The 19,144-nt window shown below is 37.7% G+C and overlaps 2 protein-coding genes across 2 annotated transcripts in view; one reads left to right on the forward strand and one right to left on the reverse strand.

Moving 5' to 3' along the window:
* Positions 1-774: 774 nt before the first annotated feature.
* Positions 775-7,112, reverse strand: tacc3 (transforming, acidic coiled-coil containing protein 3). The gene is made up of 17 exons (XM_041972932.1): positions 6,984-7,112; positions 5,271-5,436; positions 4,870-4,997; positions 4,748-4,785; positions 3,577-4,663; positions 3,431-3,473; positions 3,195-3,342; positions 2,969-3,027; positions 2,738-2,859; positions 2,530-2,617; positions 2,318-2,443; positions 1,869-1,936; positions 1,745-1,788; positions 1,476-1,636; positions 1,260-1,366; positions 1,050-1,170; positions 775-952 (listed from the first exon to the last, which is right to left on the reverse strand). Exons 2-17 carry the CDS (start codon positions 5,433-5,435, stop codon positions 887-889), a joined length of 2,571 nt encoding a protein of 856 aa, XP_041828866.1. The 5' UTR covers position 5,436; positions 6,984-7,112; the 3' UTR covers positions 775-886.
* Positions 7,113-9,200: 2,088 nt separating this feature from the next.
* kif15 (kinesin family member 15) overlaps positions 9,201-19,144 on the forward strand; it is an 11,993-nt gene continuing 2,049 nt past the window's right edge. The window contains exons 1-33 of the mRNA XM_041971244.1: positions 9,201-9,334; positions 9,624-9,654; positions 9,971-10,157; positions 10,470-10,546; positions 10,657-10,694; positions 10,790-10,887; positions 10,986-11,165; positions 12,185-12,394; positions 12,490-12,615; positions 12,756-12,878; positions 13,006-13,153; positions 13,267-13,358; positions 13,452-13,661; positions 13,939-14,116; positions 14,206-14,347; positions 14,621-14,762; positions 14,879-15,046; positions 15,126-15,254; positions 15,338-15,443; positions 15,559-15,724; positions 15,810-15,960; positions 16,061-16,146; positions 16,254-16,332; positions 16,427-16,513; positions 16,619-16,723; positions 16,852-16,974; positions 17,122-17,268; positions 17,374-17,466; positions 17,618-17,782; positions 18,052-18,158; positions 18,243-18,309; positions 18,390-18,427; positions 18,559-18,691. Of these exons, the coding sequence (XP_041827178.1) occupies positions 9,316-9,334; positions 9,624-9,654; positions 9,971-10,157; positions 10,470-10,546; positions 10,657-10,694; positions 10,790-10,887; positions 10,986-11,165; positions 12,185-12,394; positions 12,490-12,615; positions 12,756-12,878; positions 13,006-13,153; positions 13,267-13,358; positions 13,452-13,661; positions 13,939-14,116; positions 14,206-14,347; positions 14,621-14,762; positions 14,879-15,046; positions 15,126-15,254; positions 15,338-15,443; positions 15,559-15,724; positions 15,810-15,960; positions 16,061-16,146; positions 16,254-16,332; positions 16,427-16,513; positions 16,619-16,723; positions 16,852-16,974; positions 17,122-17,268; positions 17,374-17,466; positions 17,618-17,782; positions 18,052-18,158; positions 18,243-18,309; positions 18,390-18,427; positions 18,559-18,691 (3,951 nt within the window). The 5' untranslated portion in view covers positions 9,201-9,315. The remainder of the gene's footprint in view (positions 9,335-9,623; positions 9,655-9,970; positions 10,158-10,469; positions 10,547-10,656; positions 10,695-10,789; positions 10,888-10,985; positions 11,166-12,184; positions 12,395-12,489; positions 12,616-12,755; positions 12,879-13,005; positions 13,154-13,266; positions 13,359-13,451; positions 13,662-13,938; positions 14,117-14,205; positions 14,348-14,620; positions 14,763-14,878; positions 15,047-15,125; positions 15,255-15,337; positions 15,444-15,558; positions 15,725-15,809; positions 15,961-16,060; positions 16,147-16,253; positions 16,333-16,426; positions 16,514-16,618; positions 16,724-16,851; positions 16,975-17,121; positions 17,269-17,373; positions 17,467-17,617; positions 17,783-18,051; positions 18,159-18,242; positions 18,310-18,389; positions 18,428-18,558; positions 18,692-19,144) is intronic.

Here is a 19,144-nt window from a genome sequence, read left to right on the forward strand (position 1 = left end):
ATTAAGTGTTGCTGCTACATACTCTTCAAAAGCTTCATTCTGTTCCTGTTAATCAATGCTGCAAAATGAGATCATCTCACTGGCAGTTAACCGTCCTGAAACAAAAGGGCTGGGCTACAACACAGGTCTGCTTTCTTCCCTTGAGCAGGTTGAAGTGTTTGGGGGTGACACAGAGGGCAGCCAGCAGAGGGACACAAGTGGTTGGGATGAAAGACTGAATAGATAGCATACAGACACAAGAGCAGTCTCACGGTTGCTTTTTAGATGAGTGATGTCCCCTGCAAGTCTACACCGAATGACCAGCATCTTTGCCCATTTAAGTGAATTGTTACCCCCCACCTCTCTTTGCCTCACCATCTCATTCAGGTCCCATCTAGGTAGGATTTCCTTTCACCATTTAGGAAGTTTATTGTCCTGCTCTGGGAGTGATGTGACAGGAACCTGTGATTGCTCAGAAAAGAAGGGGAGCATTGTATCAGGTGAGCCCATTTTGTTGTGAACATTGCAGCATGGAGATGAACTTTGGCTCCAGACAGGTACAGGTAAGTAGACAGTCTGTGCATTTTAAGCATACAATCCAGCCTGGATAAGTCTTAAGGAGAACAAAACTGCCTAGATCCATCCATAACCAATGATGTACCCAACACAGATGAACTTCACTGACTACAAGACAAACACTGCCCTCTAGTGGTTCTTATATTATTTGACGTAATTTAAAGTATGGAAGTTAAAAAAAGTCAATGAAACTTGTAAATTATCTTTATTTAAATAATTTTGTTTTACAGTATTATAAGAACATTGATAAAGACAAAAGAAACAACTACACAAAAAATGATCTGGACTCAAAGAAAAACAGAAGCACTGAAAACATTATTTACAAGGCAAGTCAGCCCTTCTGAACTTTAGAGATCAGTTCATCGCAGAGTTTTGTGAGCTCTTCAGCTTCCTTTTCCTAGGAGAGGGAAAGAAAAAAATTTGTTAAAAAAACATATACTTAACTGGAACTTCATTGTAAGATTAACTGTAGATTAATAAGGATGGTCATTTACCTTCTGGTCGAGGCTCTTCTCCAGTGACTGAACCTTCAGTTGCTCCCGACGCAGCTGCGCCTGAAGTGCAGAAGACTCGGCCTTATATTTAGATCGCACCTCAGCAATTTCCTCATTCGCTCTGAGAATAAAACAAGCCAAGGTCAATCAATGAAAGTGCCAAGAGCCTTCAAAGCTAACACAAAAGTTAGGTCCAGACATGTTTCTTACTGGCCAATTTTCTCCTCTGCATGAGCTTTAAGGGTCTGATAGCGCTGTTCTTCTTTTTTTATCCTTGCAAGGTAGTCCTGCGCACAAGACTTCAGAGTCTCTTCATTCTGGGTAAAGGGCACAGAGAATAATTTAATATTGAAATCTCAAGCTTTCTTAAAATCGAAGTATGACAAGGACTGAGGCACAAAGCGGGAATGCCTTCAATGTACTGACCTTTTTATAACCCTCAACAACATCCTTGTACTTCTCCAGCCTCTTAAAAAGCTCAGCGAATGATCTCTCCATGGCATTCAGGTCACTGGACACTTGCTCCTTTTCCAGTAGAGCTTCATTCAGTTTAGCATTGGCTACCTCCTTCTCCTTCTCTTGATCAGCTAATGTGTGTGCAAGAAAAAGGAGAAATTCAACCACCTTAAATAAAAAAAAAAAAAAAAAACTACATCCACTCTCCTGAGGAAAGAACGTAGATCACATTGACTTACCCGTCATTTTTGCAATCATAAGCTCATATTCCACAATTATTTTCCTGAGAGGGGAAAAAAAGGACATCAAATATCTTCTAAAAAGTGATTCTCAAAATTGAAAGTGTAATCCTACACAGCTCACCTCATTTCTTGAACATCATCAAGCAGCTTTTTATATTTCGCACTCCACTGCTCTTCTTTTTCCTTTCCCTGATTGAGAAAATGCAGACGTCAGTTACTATAAAGGCCTAAGAACAATCCCCTTCACTTGAAAACCCTTAATACCCAACTAGAACCCTTTCTAAATTTCTTTGTGTATTAAACTATAACAGTTGCACAAAACAGCATTAAAAAAGTAGGAGCTTGATTCATTCAATTACCATAAGAGTAAGTAGTTAAACCAGCACTTAATGACAGCCATCATTTTTCTTGTCTCTCTTCACCCAATTTTTTCTTTTGCCAACAAATGGAATGATTGTGAATCACATTATTTGACAAGAAAGTCAAATAAGCTGTTACAACAACCAAGCTGACTTAAAAATTTTTAAGATTTTAAATACTCTTATGCACAGAACACTGGGCAGGACATACTTCTGCCTGCACTTTAGCAATGGCAGCATCCATGTCCTTCTGACTGTACTTCAGCACTTCAATAATAGCTTCCTCAGTGTTTGTAGGCTGGGGAAAAGGAGGCACGAGGCTCGCAAGGATTGGAACCTAGAGAAACAGACAGGGGGAGAAAATAAACATTTAGGCCAACTTTAAGTAGCAGATTCAGTCAAGGCAGCTAAAGAGTGACTCACTGGTGCTGTGGTATCCTCCAACAGTTTGAGACCATCCCTTTGTGGACAATTTACGGTCTCTTTTTTTGCAGTCTGAAGAGTTTCAAGCCTAAAAGACATTTCAGACAAACCCCATCATTTTAAAGGATTTCTGAAGCAGAGGATTTTCATCTTTGGTATCCTCTGACTGCAGCAATCATTAAATTAATACAGAAGGAGGACATCATACCGTGAGACAGGAGCAGTGACGTGCATCTGAGCAGCTGGGCCTAAAGACTTCCTTGGGCTCTCTCTCAGGAGAGGATCAAATTTTAAATACAAGGACTGTTTCCTCAGTGCAGACTCCATAAACTGTAATAAAAAAAAAAGAAAAAAAAAAAAGAAGAGAGAACCATCTGAATACCACCATGTCACCAAAGAATCAAACGATTTAGCTACAATAAAGAAAATCAGCACTTACACTACTGGACCCAAACTGTTCAAGGTAGTCAATCTGCCCATCAAAATCATTGGCCATGACTAGAAATGAAAAGCACATTAGTTCAACATGTAACAAGAGTATTTTAAATACAAAAAAACAACAACAAACCCTTAGACCAAACTAAAAAGTAGGTGACATAAACTTTTCTAAAATGTTTTAAACTTAAATTAATTAAACAGGGAAATGATAATCAGTAATTACTCACACATTGTTCCAGGAACAAATTCTTCATTAGACTCTGACTCGGCCGTCTGAAGCTTCTGGTCAGGTTGAGATGCCTCAGAGACTTCAGACTGGCTCTGCATCAGCTGCTCACTTTCATGTTCAAGTCCTTTCTCGTTTTCACTGGTGACCTTGTGATTAATAAGAGAACAATAATTCTGTTAAAAAAAAAGGACACAAGCACAAGAGAAACTCATTAAACTGTATTATAGCTCTTACCAATCCAAGGTTGGGTTCGGCACCTAGCAAACTCTCTCCAGCACTAAGATGACAAAAACATTGGATTTAGTTAAAAGAAGCAACTATTGGAAAGTGACATTCATAGCAAATAAACACTGGAAACAGGGATAAAAATGTTAACTCACCAATCTGATGATGCGGCTTCTTTTTCCTCAGGAAGGGATGTTTCCATGAGCACAAGGCTGGTTTTCTTGCTGCACTGTGGAGAATTATTCATGTTTGTGTTTGTGCCAAAAGGATTGAAGTTTGGGTCATCAAACTTCTCTAAGTCAAATGAGTAGGAACTTTTGGGAAGTGGAACATCATCCACATCACTGGCATGAGACTTCACCGGGGCTTTAATAGGTGGTTTAACATCAGATGGTAGCCCTTCCTCTTTAGGTTTTAGACCAGACGGCCTTTTGCCAAACTTCTTGGGAGGTGGTTTCCGCTTGACCTCACTTGCATCCCCAAAACTGAACTCAAGTTTGATCGGTCCTTCTTTGACCTGGCCACCTGCTGGCTCAGATTCAGCTACTGGAGAATCAGTTGTATTGGTAGATAGGGAAGACCCTGCTACTGAAGGCTTTACATCAGTCTGGAGAAGCAACTCTTGGGCAACTTCAGGAACATCAGCAACATCTGCAGGTTTTTTTTCCTCTGCAGGTGGATCACTGTTCAGTACCTTTCTCCCAAGATCAGGAGAATTTTGAATTTTTGACCCTCCAGTCTGGAAAGGATTGATTTCATCAAGGTTGTCAAAATCCAAGTTATAAGAAACTTTTGCAGGAAGTGGAGCATCGTCCACGAAACTCCCTGATATTGCATCCTGATCAGAGCTTGCAGACATACCAGAGAGTTGTTTTTCATCAGGTGTGGCTGTGAATGAAGACTGTTCTTCAACTGCTGGGAACTTTGCCACCATCACTGTAACCACACTGCTCTCAGTGGAGCTGATGTCAGCCAGTGAGTTTTCTACAGATGGGGTGGTGAATGGAAGTGTGTCGTCTAGTGTTGGTTCAACTTTTTTCGGCTCTTCCAAGATTTTCTCTGAAGGTGTGTGTCCATGCTCAGCGACATCTGTGGGAAGATGTTCAATGGCAGGCTTCGCAGGGGAGAGGGTCATTTTGTTAGACCCCTGAAATGGATCAATAGCATCAAGGTTGTCAAAATCCAACTGATAGCCACCCTTGCTTTGTATCGGCATGTCATCGTCAGGATATGATGACAGCTCTGTGGAGGAAAAAAATAAATTTGGATTAATTTCTCTGCAGCAAGAACCAAATTAAATGGATAACTTAATGCAAGATATTTTACCTTGTTCGGACTGCTCAGCTTGTTCCTGAGGCAAAGTACTGCAAAAATAAAACAGGCGTTATTACATAAATGCACAAATTTCCATTAAAAATGCATTTTGCAGTATAGGATATGTTTCCTACTTTGACTGATCCAGACTTAATGAATCAAGTGCTTTTGTACACTCATCCACACTCGTCATCTTGACTGACTTGCTGGGAGACAGAATTCTTTTGGTCACAGGGTCTCTTCTTGGGGTCTGAAAGCAAACCTAAACACAAATGATTTTGTCAGTACATTTAAAATGTTATCTGAATGCAAAATTATCTATACCAACAAAACAGACAAGAGGAAAATGCTTTAAGATCCCAATTATCTCAATATAGATACATTTATTGTAATCGAGACAATTGTTGAAACTGTGCTACGAGTCAGAAGATAATGCAAAAATCCCACTTCCCCATAAATTTCCTTGTTTATTCTGCCTACAGATCTTCTGGGTTATCCACAAACAAACAACTATCATAAATTATAAATTCTGTACCTTCATCCCTTTTGGCACAGTCTTGCTGGGTAGGTTCTCTGTTTGCCGCAGGATTGAGGGCCTTCCAGTTGGCTGATCTAGGGCAAATATGTCCTGACTTAGGCTGCCGTGCTTTCCTGCGGGGATGACCCCACAATTTTCATCATTCACATCAACAGAACTCATCCTGTAAAACCAGAGAAACAATGTGTTAGATTACAGGACTGGGACAGACCAACTATACTCTGAAGGAGACGTCACACTGAAAGCTGCACCCAATTGATAAGACACTTTTGGTTGTTGGGTGCATGTAATGCATGTGACAAAAAAGAAACAAATAATGTAATGTTTGCACAAGAACCAATGCACTTGTGACTGTACCAATATACAACTGTTTACATTTTTATTGTTACATTGCTATCAATTCAAGTTGTATAATTCGCTCCATTTTAAAGATTAAAAGGTGAAAAAGAAAACAATTGTTAACTATGACACCTTTAGGTAAAATTATTGGGAAGCTTTAAAAGCAACATTGGCTGACATTAGCTTATTGCGATCCTATATAGTGGTTATTTACATCAGTGAAGTAAGTAAAATAAAGCAAATGTTTATTTATATAGCACCTCTTAAGATAAAAATAATTTCACGATAAAACACAAAAATAAGACATGAAAAAATAAAATAAAAAAAGTTTAACAAGATGCTATTTTAGCAGCTTATTAAAAGAGATCAATGAAGTGTGCAGATCTCAGGCTGAAAGGAAGGGAGTTCCAGAGGGAGGAAAGGTCCTGTCACCTTTGGTTGTCAGCTGTGTTTGCTGCACAACCAGTAGACCATGATCATGTGATCTCAGGGACCTGCTGGGAACGTAAGGCTGCAAAAGGTCACCGATATAAACTGGTACTAAGAGCTCTATGGTAGGCAAATAGTTGCTGAATATCCACAATAAGAACAGAGCAACAGTTTCACCATTTGACCACAAGAGGGCGCTCAGAACTTGATTTTGCATGTGCCAGTGTTATCAAGTAGAAAAGTAATCCGAAAGAAAGAAAGAAAGAAAGAAAGAAAAAATACATTTGGCGTTTTTTTTTTTAAGTTATCGATGACAAAAGAAAAAAGGCTGTCCTTACGTCATAACATACACATTTGGTATGATCCAAGCTACCAAACTTCAGATTTAAATAATAAAAGGTTTAAAAACAGATACAAAAGCAACAATGGATCTTCTAAAATCTAAATTACTGATTAAAATGCCAGCTTTAACTAACTTTAAATGTTTGGTCGTAAACATTACTTTGCATTTGACTGTACGCTTCAGTTTTAATAACTACACAAGCTTAATACGAAACCACTGGGAATAAACGTTAGGTTTTAAATATCGTAATGGATATGACAGGACAAATATTTGGAGTAACAGTTTAGATTTACCATCCAACGTTGCATGTGACCATAGAGCAAACGCCTATTTTCATTCAATTCAAATGAAAGATTAATACAGATACCAATTCCCTAAATGAATTTGAAACGATTACTTACTTAAGCTAATCATCAACGCCATGGCCAATTTTAAATTCATCTTACAAAATTATATGTTTTGAATTAACAGCGTCGTTAGCAAAGTGTTAGCTAAAGTTAACGGACGGAAAACTTAGGAAAAGCGATTCAGGATCAGGTTTAAACACAAAAAGGAGCTGCAAAGTGTTACCTACTAGATCGTAACTTTGTATTTCCTACCTTAAAATAACAGAGTTTGTTGGTTGAATTCATACAGTCTTTAGCAAAAGCATACAACCAAACGCTGACGAGAAGAAAAGATATGGTTTTGAAACTCCCTCGCCAGTCCTCGCCAATAGGATGCAGCAACCGTTTGGAATTTAAAAGTCTTAAAACGCGCCAATGAAATTGCCTGAAACGTTCAAACGAAACGCACTTCCTGGTTAAACAACCAATCATATCAAACAACGGATATGACACAATCGTTGACTAAAGGGCTCTGCCCATATGTATCTAGATCTCTATGAATACCATATGAAATATGACTACATCGTCACATTGCGCAACTAAATAAATATTATTAACTCTCCCAAGTTTTGTTAGCGTTTGATATTAGCTGTTGTTAGAGAAATTTCTTTTGAATGATGTACAGTTCCATTGAAAAAAAAAACTTTTCTAAAATTCTCAAAAATTTCTCAAAATACTTAATTTACTCAATTTAATATTATATTGATTCAATTTATTATGACAGTAATATTTATTTTATTTTTTAAAATGTTCTCAATGTACTGATTAAAAAACTTAAATGAGAAATATTTATAAGCTATTTGCAACTTTGCTCATCTTTTACATTGTGTGTTTATTTATTACAAATTTCAATTTCTTAAGGGTAAAACATGCCAGGTATAACATGATCTTCAGTAATAATAATAATAATAATAATAATAATAATAATAATAATAATAATAATAATAATAATAATAATAATAATAATAATAATAAAGGAATATCTTACAGTAGTACAACAAACCAAATTCCTGCTCACATTTTACCTGCTTCTTGTGATTTTATTGTAGACAATTTTAACAGCAAACTGAAGTCTGACTTTGATGCTGCAGCTCCACTGAGAATAAAAACAGTAAGATTCAAATTGACACCATCACGGAGAAATAAAGAAATCAGAAACATTAAAAGAAATTACAGGTGAACAAAGAGAAAATGGAGGAAATCAAATTAATCAAGATATCCATTTACAAACTTTTAATGAACAACTCAAATATTATATTAATGGGCTGAAGTTAAAAAGGCAAGATAACTCTACTTTTCAAATCTAATTGCAGACAATTACAAAGAAATCCCAAATTTATTTTTTAAAACGCTAGACCTTTTAATAAACACATATTTTAATAAGTCCTCCATGACTGCGTCAGTTGCTGCATGTGAGGACTTAGTAGAGCACTTCAGAAAAAAATCGATAAATTAGATCTAGTCTTATCTCAAGGACATGTTGATTTGAACATATTTGAATAATTGTTTTTACCTGAGGAAGCACTGGAGAGTTTTGTCCTGTTTGATGCAAAAATGTTTGATTGAATTTTCTCCCAACTAAACCCAACAATCTGCCTTTTAGACCCAATTTCCACATCTCTTTTAAAAACATTTTATGGTTTCTTTCAGCTTGAACTTTTAGACATAGTAAATTACTCTCTTCAGAGAGGTGTTTTCCCATCTACCTTTAAAATGGCAGTGGCAAGGCCTCATGTGAAGAAGAGTAATTTAGATTAAAACATTTTTTATCACTTCTGACCTGTATCCACCTTATGAATGAACACAATATTTTTGAAAAAAAAAAAAACAACAACAACAACAATCTGTTATAGGATAAACCACGGTTCCACAAAATCTTAAAGACAGACAGATAGATAGTGAGCTCATGAAGGAATAGAAGGAAATAAAGCAGAAAATAATAGTTAAATTTGCATCTCTGAAGGAAAACAGAACGTCACTCAGTACACTGGAATTATGTTTGGTAATCAAATCTAAAATGTAAAGAAATTCAAACAATTATGTGACACTTAAGAGGAAAAATACAAACTTTTCTATGTGTGGAAACATTACAGAGCTGTTGGATGAGATACTGTTGACTCTGAGGTTGAGTCATTTCAGTCCAATAGATGGCTGGCGCTATTAGGTGACCATGCAGATGAGAAGTACAAATGACCAAGTTAACATCCACTCTTACTATGTTGGTTGTACCATATAGAATTTAAAGTAATTCGGAGTGCTGACAGATATAAGAGAAATACCATCTAGACTTCTAGGTCAACAGATCACGAGGAAATTTATAGCGAAAACAGTCGATTGTAGTCACGGAGTCCAGACTGAGGAGGGCAGCAACGAGCTAATTTGCGTCTAGTCTGCCATACTAAAGACGATGAAGAAGAAGAAACTCTAGTCGGCCCGCCAATTTTGAAGGATGTAAACAATGTAGGCTAGCTACTGACTTTGTAAATCGTCTTGCTGTGAAGAAACTTTATTTTACCTCGTAACGGTTAATACGTCTTCGACAACAATGAATTCCAGTGGAAAAGGTACCGTACACCTTGGTTGGTTTAGCAGTCAGCCGAATGTAGCATTGATTCAGTTTTTAGAAATCCTAGCAAGCTAGTTAAAGCCTTTTGGCGTGACTATACTAACGTGCTCGGGTGGTCTAAATTATGTTATGACCGATTAAATATTCAATTTTTATTTAATAGTTGGCATTATGCACGACCGAGAAATAACGCGTTGAATCGATTTATGTCAAAACAGCAGTGACAGGTTATTTAAATAATCAGCTGAATTGGCGTTTTAAACGGTTTTATATATTTTTTTTAACAGGATGTGGAGACTCAACTCTTCTTGCTGCCAGGTAATACAGTTTAAGGACACGTTGCTTGTTTCACTCACAGAAACACCAGCTCGTTGACACTGTATTGTAACGATAAGGCTACTACACTCGCACTCACCAGGCTAATATCAGTACAATGTCAGTGTATAGTTGTTGACATTTTCTTTCCTTCTGATGTGTTTGTCAATTTCACTGTCAGGATTTTAGCTTGGACTGAAAAGACTGTAAATTTAAAGCAGTCACTCATTAATAAAGTTAGCGTGACTAACCTTCTCTAATGTGTTTTTCTTAACTCGTTGAACTCAGTTTTTATTAGTGTTGTGTTCTGGGATTACAGTGGTGACAGCGATTCCATTAAAGTTTTTGTCCGAGTACGACCTCTGACCCAGGGTACTGGGCTGACCACAGATGGGGATCAGAGTCTTTGTCTTGCAGTCACCTCACCCAACACCATCCGTCTGCTCTCAAAACCAGAACCCCGAACCTTCACCTATGATCATGTTGCAGATATGGACACATCCCAGGTTTGACACACACACCGTCATTGTATTGATAACCTACCCATAGCATGGGTAAATAAGTCTCAAATTGTTTGGTGAAGGACTAACTTATGTGAACATATGAAATTAGATCTTGAATTGATGATACTTATTTTATAAATGATGCTCTCATTTCCATCAACAAAATGCAAAGTAAAAAGATTTACTGGTAGGCTTTTTACCGTCTCTGCCTCTGTCCTCTAGCCAAGTGTTACTGCAGCCTGGACTGTTTGTTCTATATCTATTCTAACTTGACCTTTTTTTTTGTCTGTGTATAATCCTTTCATTCTCCAAAAGGACTCTGTATTCAACAGTGTTGCCAAGAATATTGTTGAGTCTTGCATGAATGGATATAACGGCACCATATTTGCTTAGTAAGTGCCGTTTATTTATTTACAATATAGAATTTACCAATAATTTGACATTGTTGTTCATGGGGACCACCCATTTGATTCCTTATGAGATTCCTTTCTTTCTTCCACAGTGGACAAACTGGCTCAGGAAAAACGTTCACCATGCTTGGTGAGAATTCAGTATAATGACTTGCATGTTATTCCACAATGTTAAAGATCATAAAATAATATGAAAAAATTGACACTTTTTCATTCTTGCTTTAGGGCCATCTGAGTTGGACAACTTTACAGATGAACTTAGGGGGGTTATTCCTCGAAGTTTTGAGTACTTGTTTTTTCTTATCAACAGAGAAGTGGAAAGGGTGAGTTTTGATATATAATCACTGTGAAGGTGCTTTAAATTAACATTTTACTTACTTAATTATCATTAATCTGGTACTTCTTTTTTTCTCGCCAATAGTCTTCCAAGTCCAAGAGTTTCCTTTGCAAGTGTTCATTTATTGAGATATACAATGAACAAATTTATGATCTTCTGGACACGGCCTCTGCCAGCCTTTTCCTCAGAGAGAATATCAAGAAAGGTGTGTTTGTCGAGGGAGCTGTGGAGAAGTTTGTGAACTCAGCAGCTGAAGCCTATCAGGTATATGCTACTCTGTAAACTAATCTGTACCAGTTCAACTTATTTTTTTTAAATGCATTGTGAGCAAATCTAGAATTGAATGTCAGCAAACACAGAAAGGTTTCTAGAATTTATACAAGTGACAGAATTCTGGAAGATTCTACAATCATCAGATTAACTGGGGACAGACAAGGGTGTCAGGACTGGTTATAAACTCCCTGCTTGGTCTTTGGTTGGTGGGCATGTGAGTCCACATTTCAGCTATTATTTTTTGGAAAAAGCAGACGCTGGTTTCTTCATGCCAGACATTATTAAATAAACCATTTACTCTTTTTTTTTTTATCATCAAAACCAATTCAAAAGCCAGCATTTGAGATGATCTGGAGTGCATCTATACACAGGGCTTACTTATGTATGTGTAAAGTACTGGTGATGCAGAGGCATACAGTACATTGGGACTTTTGAGAGACAAATGCTACCATCAGGGTGATCTCTTTCAAGTGAGTTTTGTGGATTTCTGCAGGACAATGCTGACCTCATTTTGCTTGACTTAAAACAGCATGGCTTCATAGAAATAGTGTTTGAGTGTTTTCTCTGCCTGCCTGCCGTTCAGGACTGTGTCCTTTTCAAAATGGTGCATCATGAAGTGGAGAACCAGGCCAAAGACCGTTGAGCAGTTGTAATATAGTATTCATTAAGAATGAGCATGTTTTTCTTTGAAAACTGCAACAATTAGTAACCCCAGTTCATATATTAAATTCTAGATTTAAATAATGTATAAAAAAGTTGATCAGGCCACTTAACATAATTTCTTTTGAACTTGTATCTGTTTAAATTAAGCTTCAACCAAATTATTGAAATTGAATTATTAAATTATGATTTTTTTCAGCTTAGTTTATAAATCTTAGAAAGCTTATCTGGAAATTGGGTTTGTATTAGACATAATTGAGATTATTAGATTCATTTAATTAATTTTTGCCAGCCTACTACGAACACCATACTTTACCATACTATATATGTTTGTGCTTGCACTTATTTAGGTGCTGTCTATGGGCTGGCGCAATCGTCGCGTAGCCTCCACCTCCATGAACCGTGAGTCTTCCAGATCTCACGCAGTGTTCACTATGACTTTGGAGTCCAAAGAGTCCATCAATGAAGTGGTGAATATCCGAATGTCTCAGCTGAACCTGGTTGATCTGGCAGGATCAGAGAGACAGAAAGACACCCACACAGATGGCTCTAGACTCAAGGTAAAGCTTTGTACCTGAATTTCCTCCCACTTCTGTACAATATTTGTTGTTTTTGTTGGTTGTAACACCAGATAATTACATTGCTTCCCTAACAGGAGGCCAGCAGCATCAATCGTTCTCTCATGTGCCTGGGCCAGGTGATTATGGCACTGGTGGATGTGTCTAATGGGAAGAACCGTCACATCTGCTACAGGGATTCTAAACTCACCTTCTTGCTCAGGGTAAAAGTCAAAATACATATTGGTAGTGTTTAAGGTGGAGATTGTGTTATATTGTGTCGACTGTACAAATATGTTATTGTATTCATGCACAGATACAGTGATACGTGCCTAAACTTTTTTTTTTATTATTTTTATTTCAGGACTCTCTTGGAGGAAATGCAAAGACCTACATCATAGCTAATGTACATCCTGGTTCAAAGTGTTTTGGAGAAACTTTGTCCACTTTACAGTTTGCCCAGAGAGCAAAGTTAATCAAGAATAAGGTATCTTTCGTCAAACAGAGCCTTACATTATTCAGCCTACTCAGATTAAACAAGGTTCAGGTGATTTAAAAAGAAACATTTGAACTGTTCATTATTTCATTCCTGTACAATAATTTTGCTTTGTTAGGCTGTCATCAATGAAGACACACAGGGAAATGTGAAGCAGTTACAGGCTGAGGTGAGGAAGCTGAAGGAGCATCTTGCTCAGGTGCTGGCATCTCAGGGAGTAGACTATGGGAGAGATGTTGCACCAGGAGGACCTGAACTCCCCATGGGTAACCATCTGCAGATCAAACACACACAATATCAAATTTATGTTAACCTTAATCCAAGTATTCTTCTTTTTAGCCTTTTAACAAATGTTGTATAAAATGGCTTCTGTTCTCAGGTTCATCTATTGGACATCAACACGATGTGTCTGATAAATCAAAGTTTATGTCTGCTGTTCGTCTGTGGAAGAAAGTAGATGAGGAGAAGAAGGTGAGGTGTTTGTTGATTATTTTTGAGAAATTATTCTGATGTGAGAAAATTGTTTGTGCAAGGCACTTCACAGTTAGATTTGACTGCACCTAGATGCTGCTCAAGAAGGTGGCACAGCTCGAAGAGGCCTGGACACAAAAAGACAAGTTCATTCATTCCAGCAGAATGATCATCAGGTTTCGAGAAGACCACATCGCTCGCCTTGAGAATAAGCTGAAGACGGGACAACCCTCTTTGTCAGACATGCATTCTCAGGCTTTGACTAATCAGCTGAAAGAAGAGATCAAAATCCTGAGAGATCAGGTAAAGATCACTTGCCATTTAAACCTCTTTAACCTACAGCTCATGTCCGCATTAGATGACTATATAAGTGTAATGTGCAAATACATCATAGTGATGAATCCTCTAGTTCATAATATAATTAAGCTTTTAGATTTCTGTCAGAAACTTCAAGAATTTAATGTCTTTGTTTCTCTAACATCAAAAATAAATGATCTTGAAAACCTATCTTATAATATTAGCCATATAACCCCTTGACTTTTCTGTTCACTGACATCCGTTCTTTCTTCTCACCTTGAAGGTTGAACATCATCCGAAGATGACTCGATATGCAGCAGAGAATTGCAGCCTCAGAGAGGAGAACCGTCAACTACGTTCTCTTGAATCTTTGATGAACGCTGAAGAGGTTGCAGCCCAAGTTGCTGCTGAGCTGGAAGAGGCCTTTCAGAGGGCTGTGGAGTTAGATAAAGTTAAAGAAAGTAAGATAAAAGTCTCAAAGAATTGTATAAAATGTCTTGCAAAGTAAAGTTAGATTTAATTTAATTTAATTAACTATGATGCTGCACAGCTTCCACAGTCTCATCCAGCTCCGTGGCAACGGATTCTGCATCTGCAGCCACAATTGAAAGGCTGAATGCAAAGCTGCTTCAGAAACAGTCAGACCTCACAGCTGCCCTCCGGGCCTTTGAAGAGTACAAAGAAGTCACCAAGTAAGGAAGTTATTTAATGGGGAAATTTGTTCTAAAACCAGACACAAAAGCTGAGCAGATGTTTAGAAACAGGCCTTTTGATTAGACAGAATATGTGCCTGAGCTTTTAGTCATGATGAAATCCAGTAAGGGTAATGGGACACCTTTATGAACACAGAGGGTTCATTTGTGTTTATTTACTTTTTTTGCCAAAAGTCTCTGCACAGTAAAATAAGGTAAGCTGGAAGTACACAGCAACTTTTTCACAGCTTGATGTGGTGCTCTGTGTTTTAGGAAACAATTGTCACAGTTGGAGTCTGAGAAAAGATATCTTGACAAGTCCAACAGACATTTAGAAAACATTTTGGAAGCCACACATGCTCATAAAAAGCAGGAGGTCTCTGAACTGAACAGAATTCATGTTGAAACTATAAAGGTAAGTGTGTGTCAGAATAGGATCTTACATAACTGATGTTAAACATGATGTATTATTTCTACAAAACAATGAAAAAATGATTGAATTTTTATTACTGAAATTTTTTGCTATGCCAGATTCTCACCACACCCACCAAAGCATACAACCTGCGGTCCCGTCTTGTGCCCCTGTCCAGTCCAGAGCACCTGAATGGGAATGACAGTGATGGAGACAACATTTGGTCTGAGCCGCCTCCATCAGACATGGCTGAGATGGCGCTGACAGAAGAGCTTCGTCAAGTGCAGGTAAAATTAGGCTCATTATCCCTGACATCAAACACAAGAGTTTTTGATTTGACTTAGATTTTTACCGATTTCTCTTCAGGAACAAGTGAGTCGTGTCCAGACACAGTTAAATGAGGAGGAGCTGAAGAACACCAAGTTATTGCAGCAAATTGCAAAACTTGAGGAGCAGATTTCTGTAATATCGCTAGAGTCTGATCACAAGGACGAGGTAGAATAGTTCACTTTCAGTTACTGAAATTTAGTGCAATGTTAGTATCTGTACTGGTTTCATATTTGTAATGCTTCTTGCAGCAACTCTCTGCTGAGAGAGCAAACAGGAGCAAAGATCAGGTCACTGTTCAAGAAACTGTAAACAGCCTGCAGCAGAGCCTTGAGTCTGAGCAGCAAGCTGCAGAAGGTTAGGCTCCGAACACTTGCTTAGACTCTTGCACTTCATAAACTGCTCATTTTCCTTCAGAAGAATGTTGTGTTTTGTCTTGAGTCAGCAATGATATCTTTTTTTTTCCTTTTAGTTCTGAGGAGTGAGATCCGTGATCTACGTTTGGTACTACAGTCATCTGACAAGGAGCTGGCCTCTGTGAGGAATGAGCTAGGAGATTGTCAGAGAGAACATAAGCAAGAGATGAGTCAGCTCTCCAACAGTCTTATCAGCACACAGCTCCAACTTGATAAAGTCCGGTGAGCATTAGTTCAAATGCACAGTGCTAGGGTCCTGTTGGTCTAATGTGTTTTTATACTAAACGCCACAGTATCGTTATTCCAGACTGGAGTGGGAGCAGCTTCTGGAGCAACATCGGACTCTGCAGGATTCATTTGACCAGCTGCAAGCTGAGGCTAAGTTTGATGCTGATCAGGCAAGACAGCAGCTGCATGACAGGCAGCAGGAGATTGATCAGCTTAAAGCAGAGGTCACGGTACGTTTTTGTACTAAAATGTAAGCTTTGATGATTCAACTGTCTTTGTTTCCATTCTTCTGATTTTTTTTTTTTTTTTTAAATAATCTTTTTACTTCAGGATTTGAGTAATTCCCTGCAGGCTGAGCAAGAGCGTACAACTAGTCTGATCTCCCAGTTCAAAGAAAATGAAGAAAGCACATCAAAGTGAGTTTAGCACATTTAAAGTGTTAAATGAATTTATTTAAATAATCACTTAAACGCTTGCCTATCTTTGAGATGACATAAATATGAGCAACATTTTCCTCCTTCAGAGAACTTATTGAAACTGTGGAGCAGAACATGCAGCTCAGAAAACAAGTCTCAGACTTGACAATACAAAATCAACAACAGGTCAGTAATTAAGATTAGCATCTGCTACTTATAGTGAATGTAAAGGTAATTTTTGTTTAGCAGCTGAACCTGGTTGTTGTTTTTTTTTTTTAAGTCATCCAAACTTGCTGATCTGGAGCAGAATTTGATTGTTGCCAATGAAAGGATTAAAAGCTTTGAACAGAAGAACGAACAGGACAAAGTAAACCATTCTTTTTCTCCTTTTAATTTTTTTTTGTTCTTCAAATGTGACCTAAGTATGTCAGACATATTGCCCTTCTGAAAATATCTGCCTCTCTCATGACAGGATGTCCTTTTAGACCTCATGAACCAAACCCGAGACCTTCGTGGTGAACTGAGCCAAAAGGACGAGACCATCAGCCACTTGTCTGGAGACATTAAAGACATCACAGTACTCTGCATTTTCTTTCACCCTTTATCTGTCTTATGTAACTGTGCTACAGCTATCTTGTCCATTACACTATAAAATTGCATTGTGTACTGGGGCATTTCTTTAATAATAACATCATTGTTTTTCAGGCCAAATACAATGCTGCCTGCCTTGAAAGAGAAAACATCAGGGAGCAAAACAGTAAGATGCAGACAGAAATCTGTGACCTGAAAGAAACTTTAGAAAGAACAGCAGCATCCAACAAGATAGAGGTAATGTTTGAAAATGGATTTATGTAGAGCTTTGTTCACTCTTGTAAAATTATCGGCACAATCTTGTAGTGTAAGTGGTGAAATTTTGGTTAAATCATAAATCTTCAGTACACAAGGGACAGTATGTGTGTATGTTTATTACTGTAGGTTGAAGTACTACAGGAAGAGATTGCCTATGCCACTGAGGAGGTTGATAGGCTTACTAAGGTATTGGATGAGCAGAACAGTCTCCTTCAAGCATCTCAAGAGCAAACAGCCCAGAAAGAGGTCCTCATAAAGAACCTGCAGCAGAAGGTAAGTGTTTTTTTTTTTTTTCCTTTGCCACCAAATAATTTAATTCTATCCTAAAATAATTCAGACAAAATGTTTTTTTCCTTTCTAAATTTCTTTTCATACCAGGTGGAACAACAGCAAGAAGCTGTTGAAAAAACAATCAGAAATGGAGTTTTCAAACCCACTGAGCCAACAGTCACACCCCGATCAATCCATCGGGTAAAACCTCTTTATGCTTTGATTTCTCTTTAAATATGCAAGCAGAGCTGATACATGCACCCGTATAGTTGTTAGGGAACATTAGTCACAAATTAAACATGAATTGTTTGATGAATGTGTTGATGCTTATTTCATTTATCTATTTCTCAAGACCCCACATACTCCAGGCAGCTTCAACAGAGACCTGGCTCAGGTGTTGGAGAGCCAGGAGCAAGAGCTGGAAAACAGACGGTCCTCCATGATGACCATGGAGATTCTTCTAGCAGAACTGAATGCTGAGAGGGCTGCCAAGAATGAGGAAATCCAAAGACTCAAGGTATAAAAACACTGCCATTCACAGCTGATTTACAGCAGATTTCTTGTCTTCCTCTATAGACAAGCTTAAAAGTTGCCTTTAGAAAAAGCTCTTTGTTATAATAGTGGAACTTTAAGTTGGGTTAATCACTCAAGTCTGAACTGTTTTGACTTTAAAATTCTTCATATATATATATATATATATATATATATATATATATATATATATATATATATATATATATATATATATATACACATATATATATATTCATTCATAATTTTCCTCAGGTGGAGCTGACTGAAAAAGAAGTGGTTCGACAAGAGATCCAAGGTTTGCTTGACAAATTTTACACCCAGAAGAACCAGCAGATGCAAAATGGATCTAATAATAATAGGTCAGGTCTTTGTCTGGTAATTCTCCAATCACTCCATCTATGATGTACTGAATGAGTAAAATGACTCCTGTTATATTTTTTTAGCGAGGAATTTAATGAAGCCATCAGGCAGTCGTTACAGAAAGAGCTGCAGGAGGAAAGAGGAGAGAAGGTCTGTACTTCATCCTTGGCTGATTTGGTTTATTCTCAAATTATTTCTCTTTTACTATGTGTGACATTATTTCTTTACAGAGCAAAATAGTGCAGATGTTGTCTGATACTAGAAAAAGGTAAGCATCTGTGTGGAGTGGCTTTCAAATAAAAGGATTGTGTGTTTGTATTTGTATGTTGTGACAAACTTTTTGTTGATGCTTTACGTGGGACAAGCAGCCCTGTTTTTATTGTTTCTCTGTAATTTCAGACTTCAGGCACAGGAATCTATGCTGGCTCAGTCTCAGACTTGTGTTCAAGAGCTGACCACTGAGCTGAGGAACCGCTGTCTAGAACTGAGAGACCTGAGCCAGAGGATACATGATGAGGAGAAACTATTACAGGTGAGGGTTAGAGTTGGTCAGGGACTGGCTATAGAATTTAGCTTAAACAGTAATCTGTTAAGTAAAATGTAAAGTCCCATTTGAGCCAGAGTAAAATGATTAATTCAACGTAACTGAGACTGAGCATACATGCAGAAGGATAGCCCAACTATCAGATTGTGGTTACATTACTTTATAGTATTTCCTCTGTGTTCGTCTGGCTCCAAGTCACTGCAACCCAAAAAATACAACTATAAATAAACTTTAAGAGTAAGTATTCTATTATAAATACTCGTTATCATTATAACCTCGATTTTAAACGAAACTTAGACCTATCAGTGTAGATAAAAGTATCCAAGTTTCTGACATACTCACAATTAGCAGCAGATTATCTATTAATCTTGGTTGTTTCAGGTAACAGTTTTCTTCCAGGTGTAAAATAGTCACTGCAGAAATGGGTGATGACTGTTTCCA

This window comes from Melanotaenia boesemani, chromosome 20 (genome assembly GCF_017639745.1).
Source record: "Melanotaenia boesemani isolate fMelBoe1 chromosome 20, fMelBoe1.pri, whole genome shotgun sequence".
NCBI classification, from domain to species: domain Eukaryota; kingdom Metazoa; phylum Chordata; class Actinopteri; order Atheriniformes; family Melanotaeniidae; genus Melanotaenia; species Melanotaenia boesemani.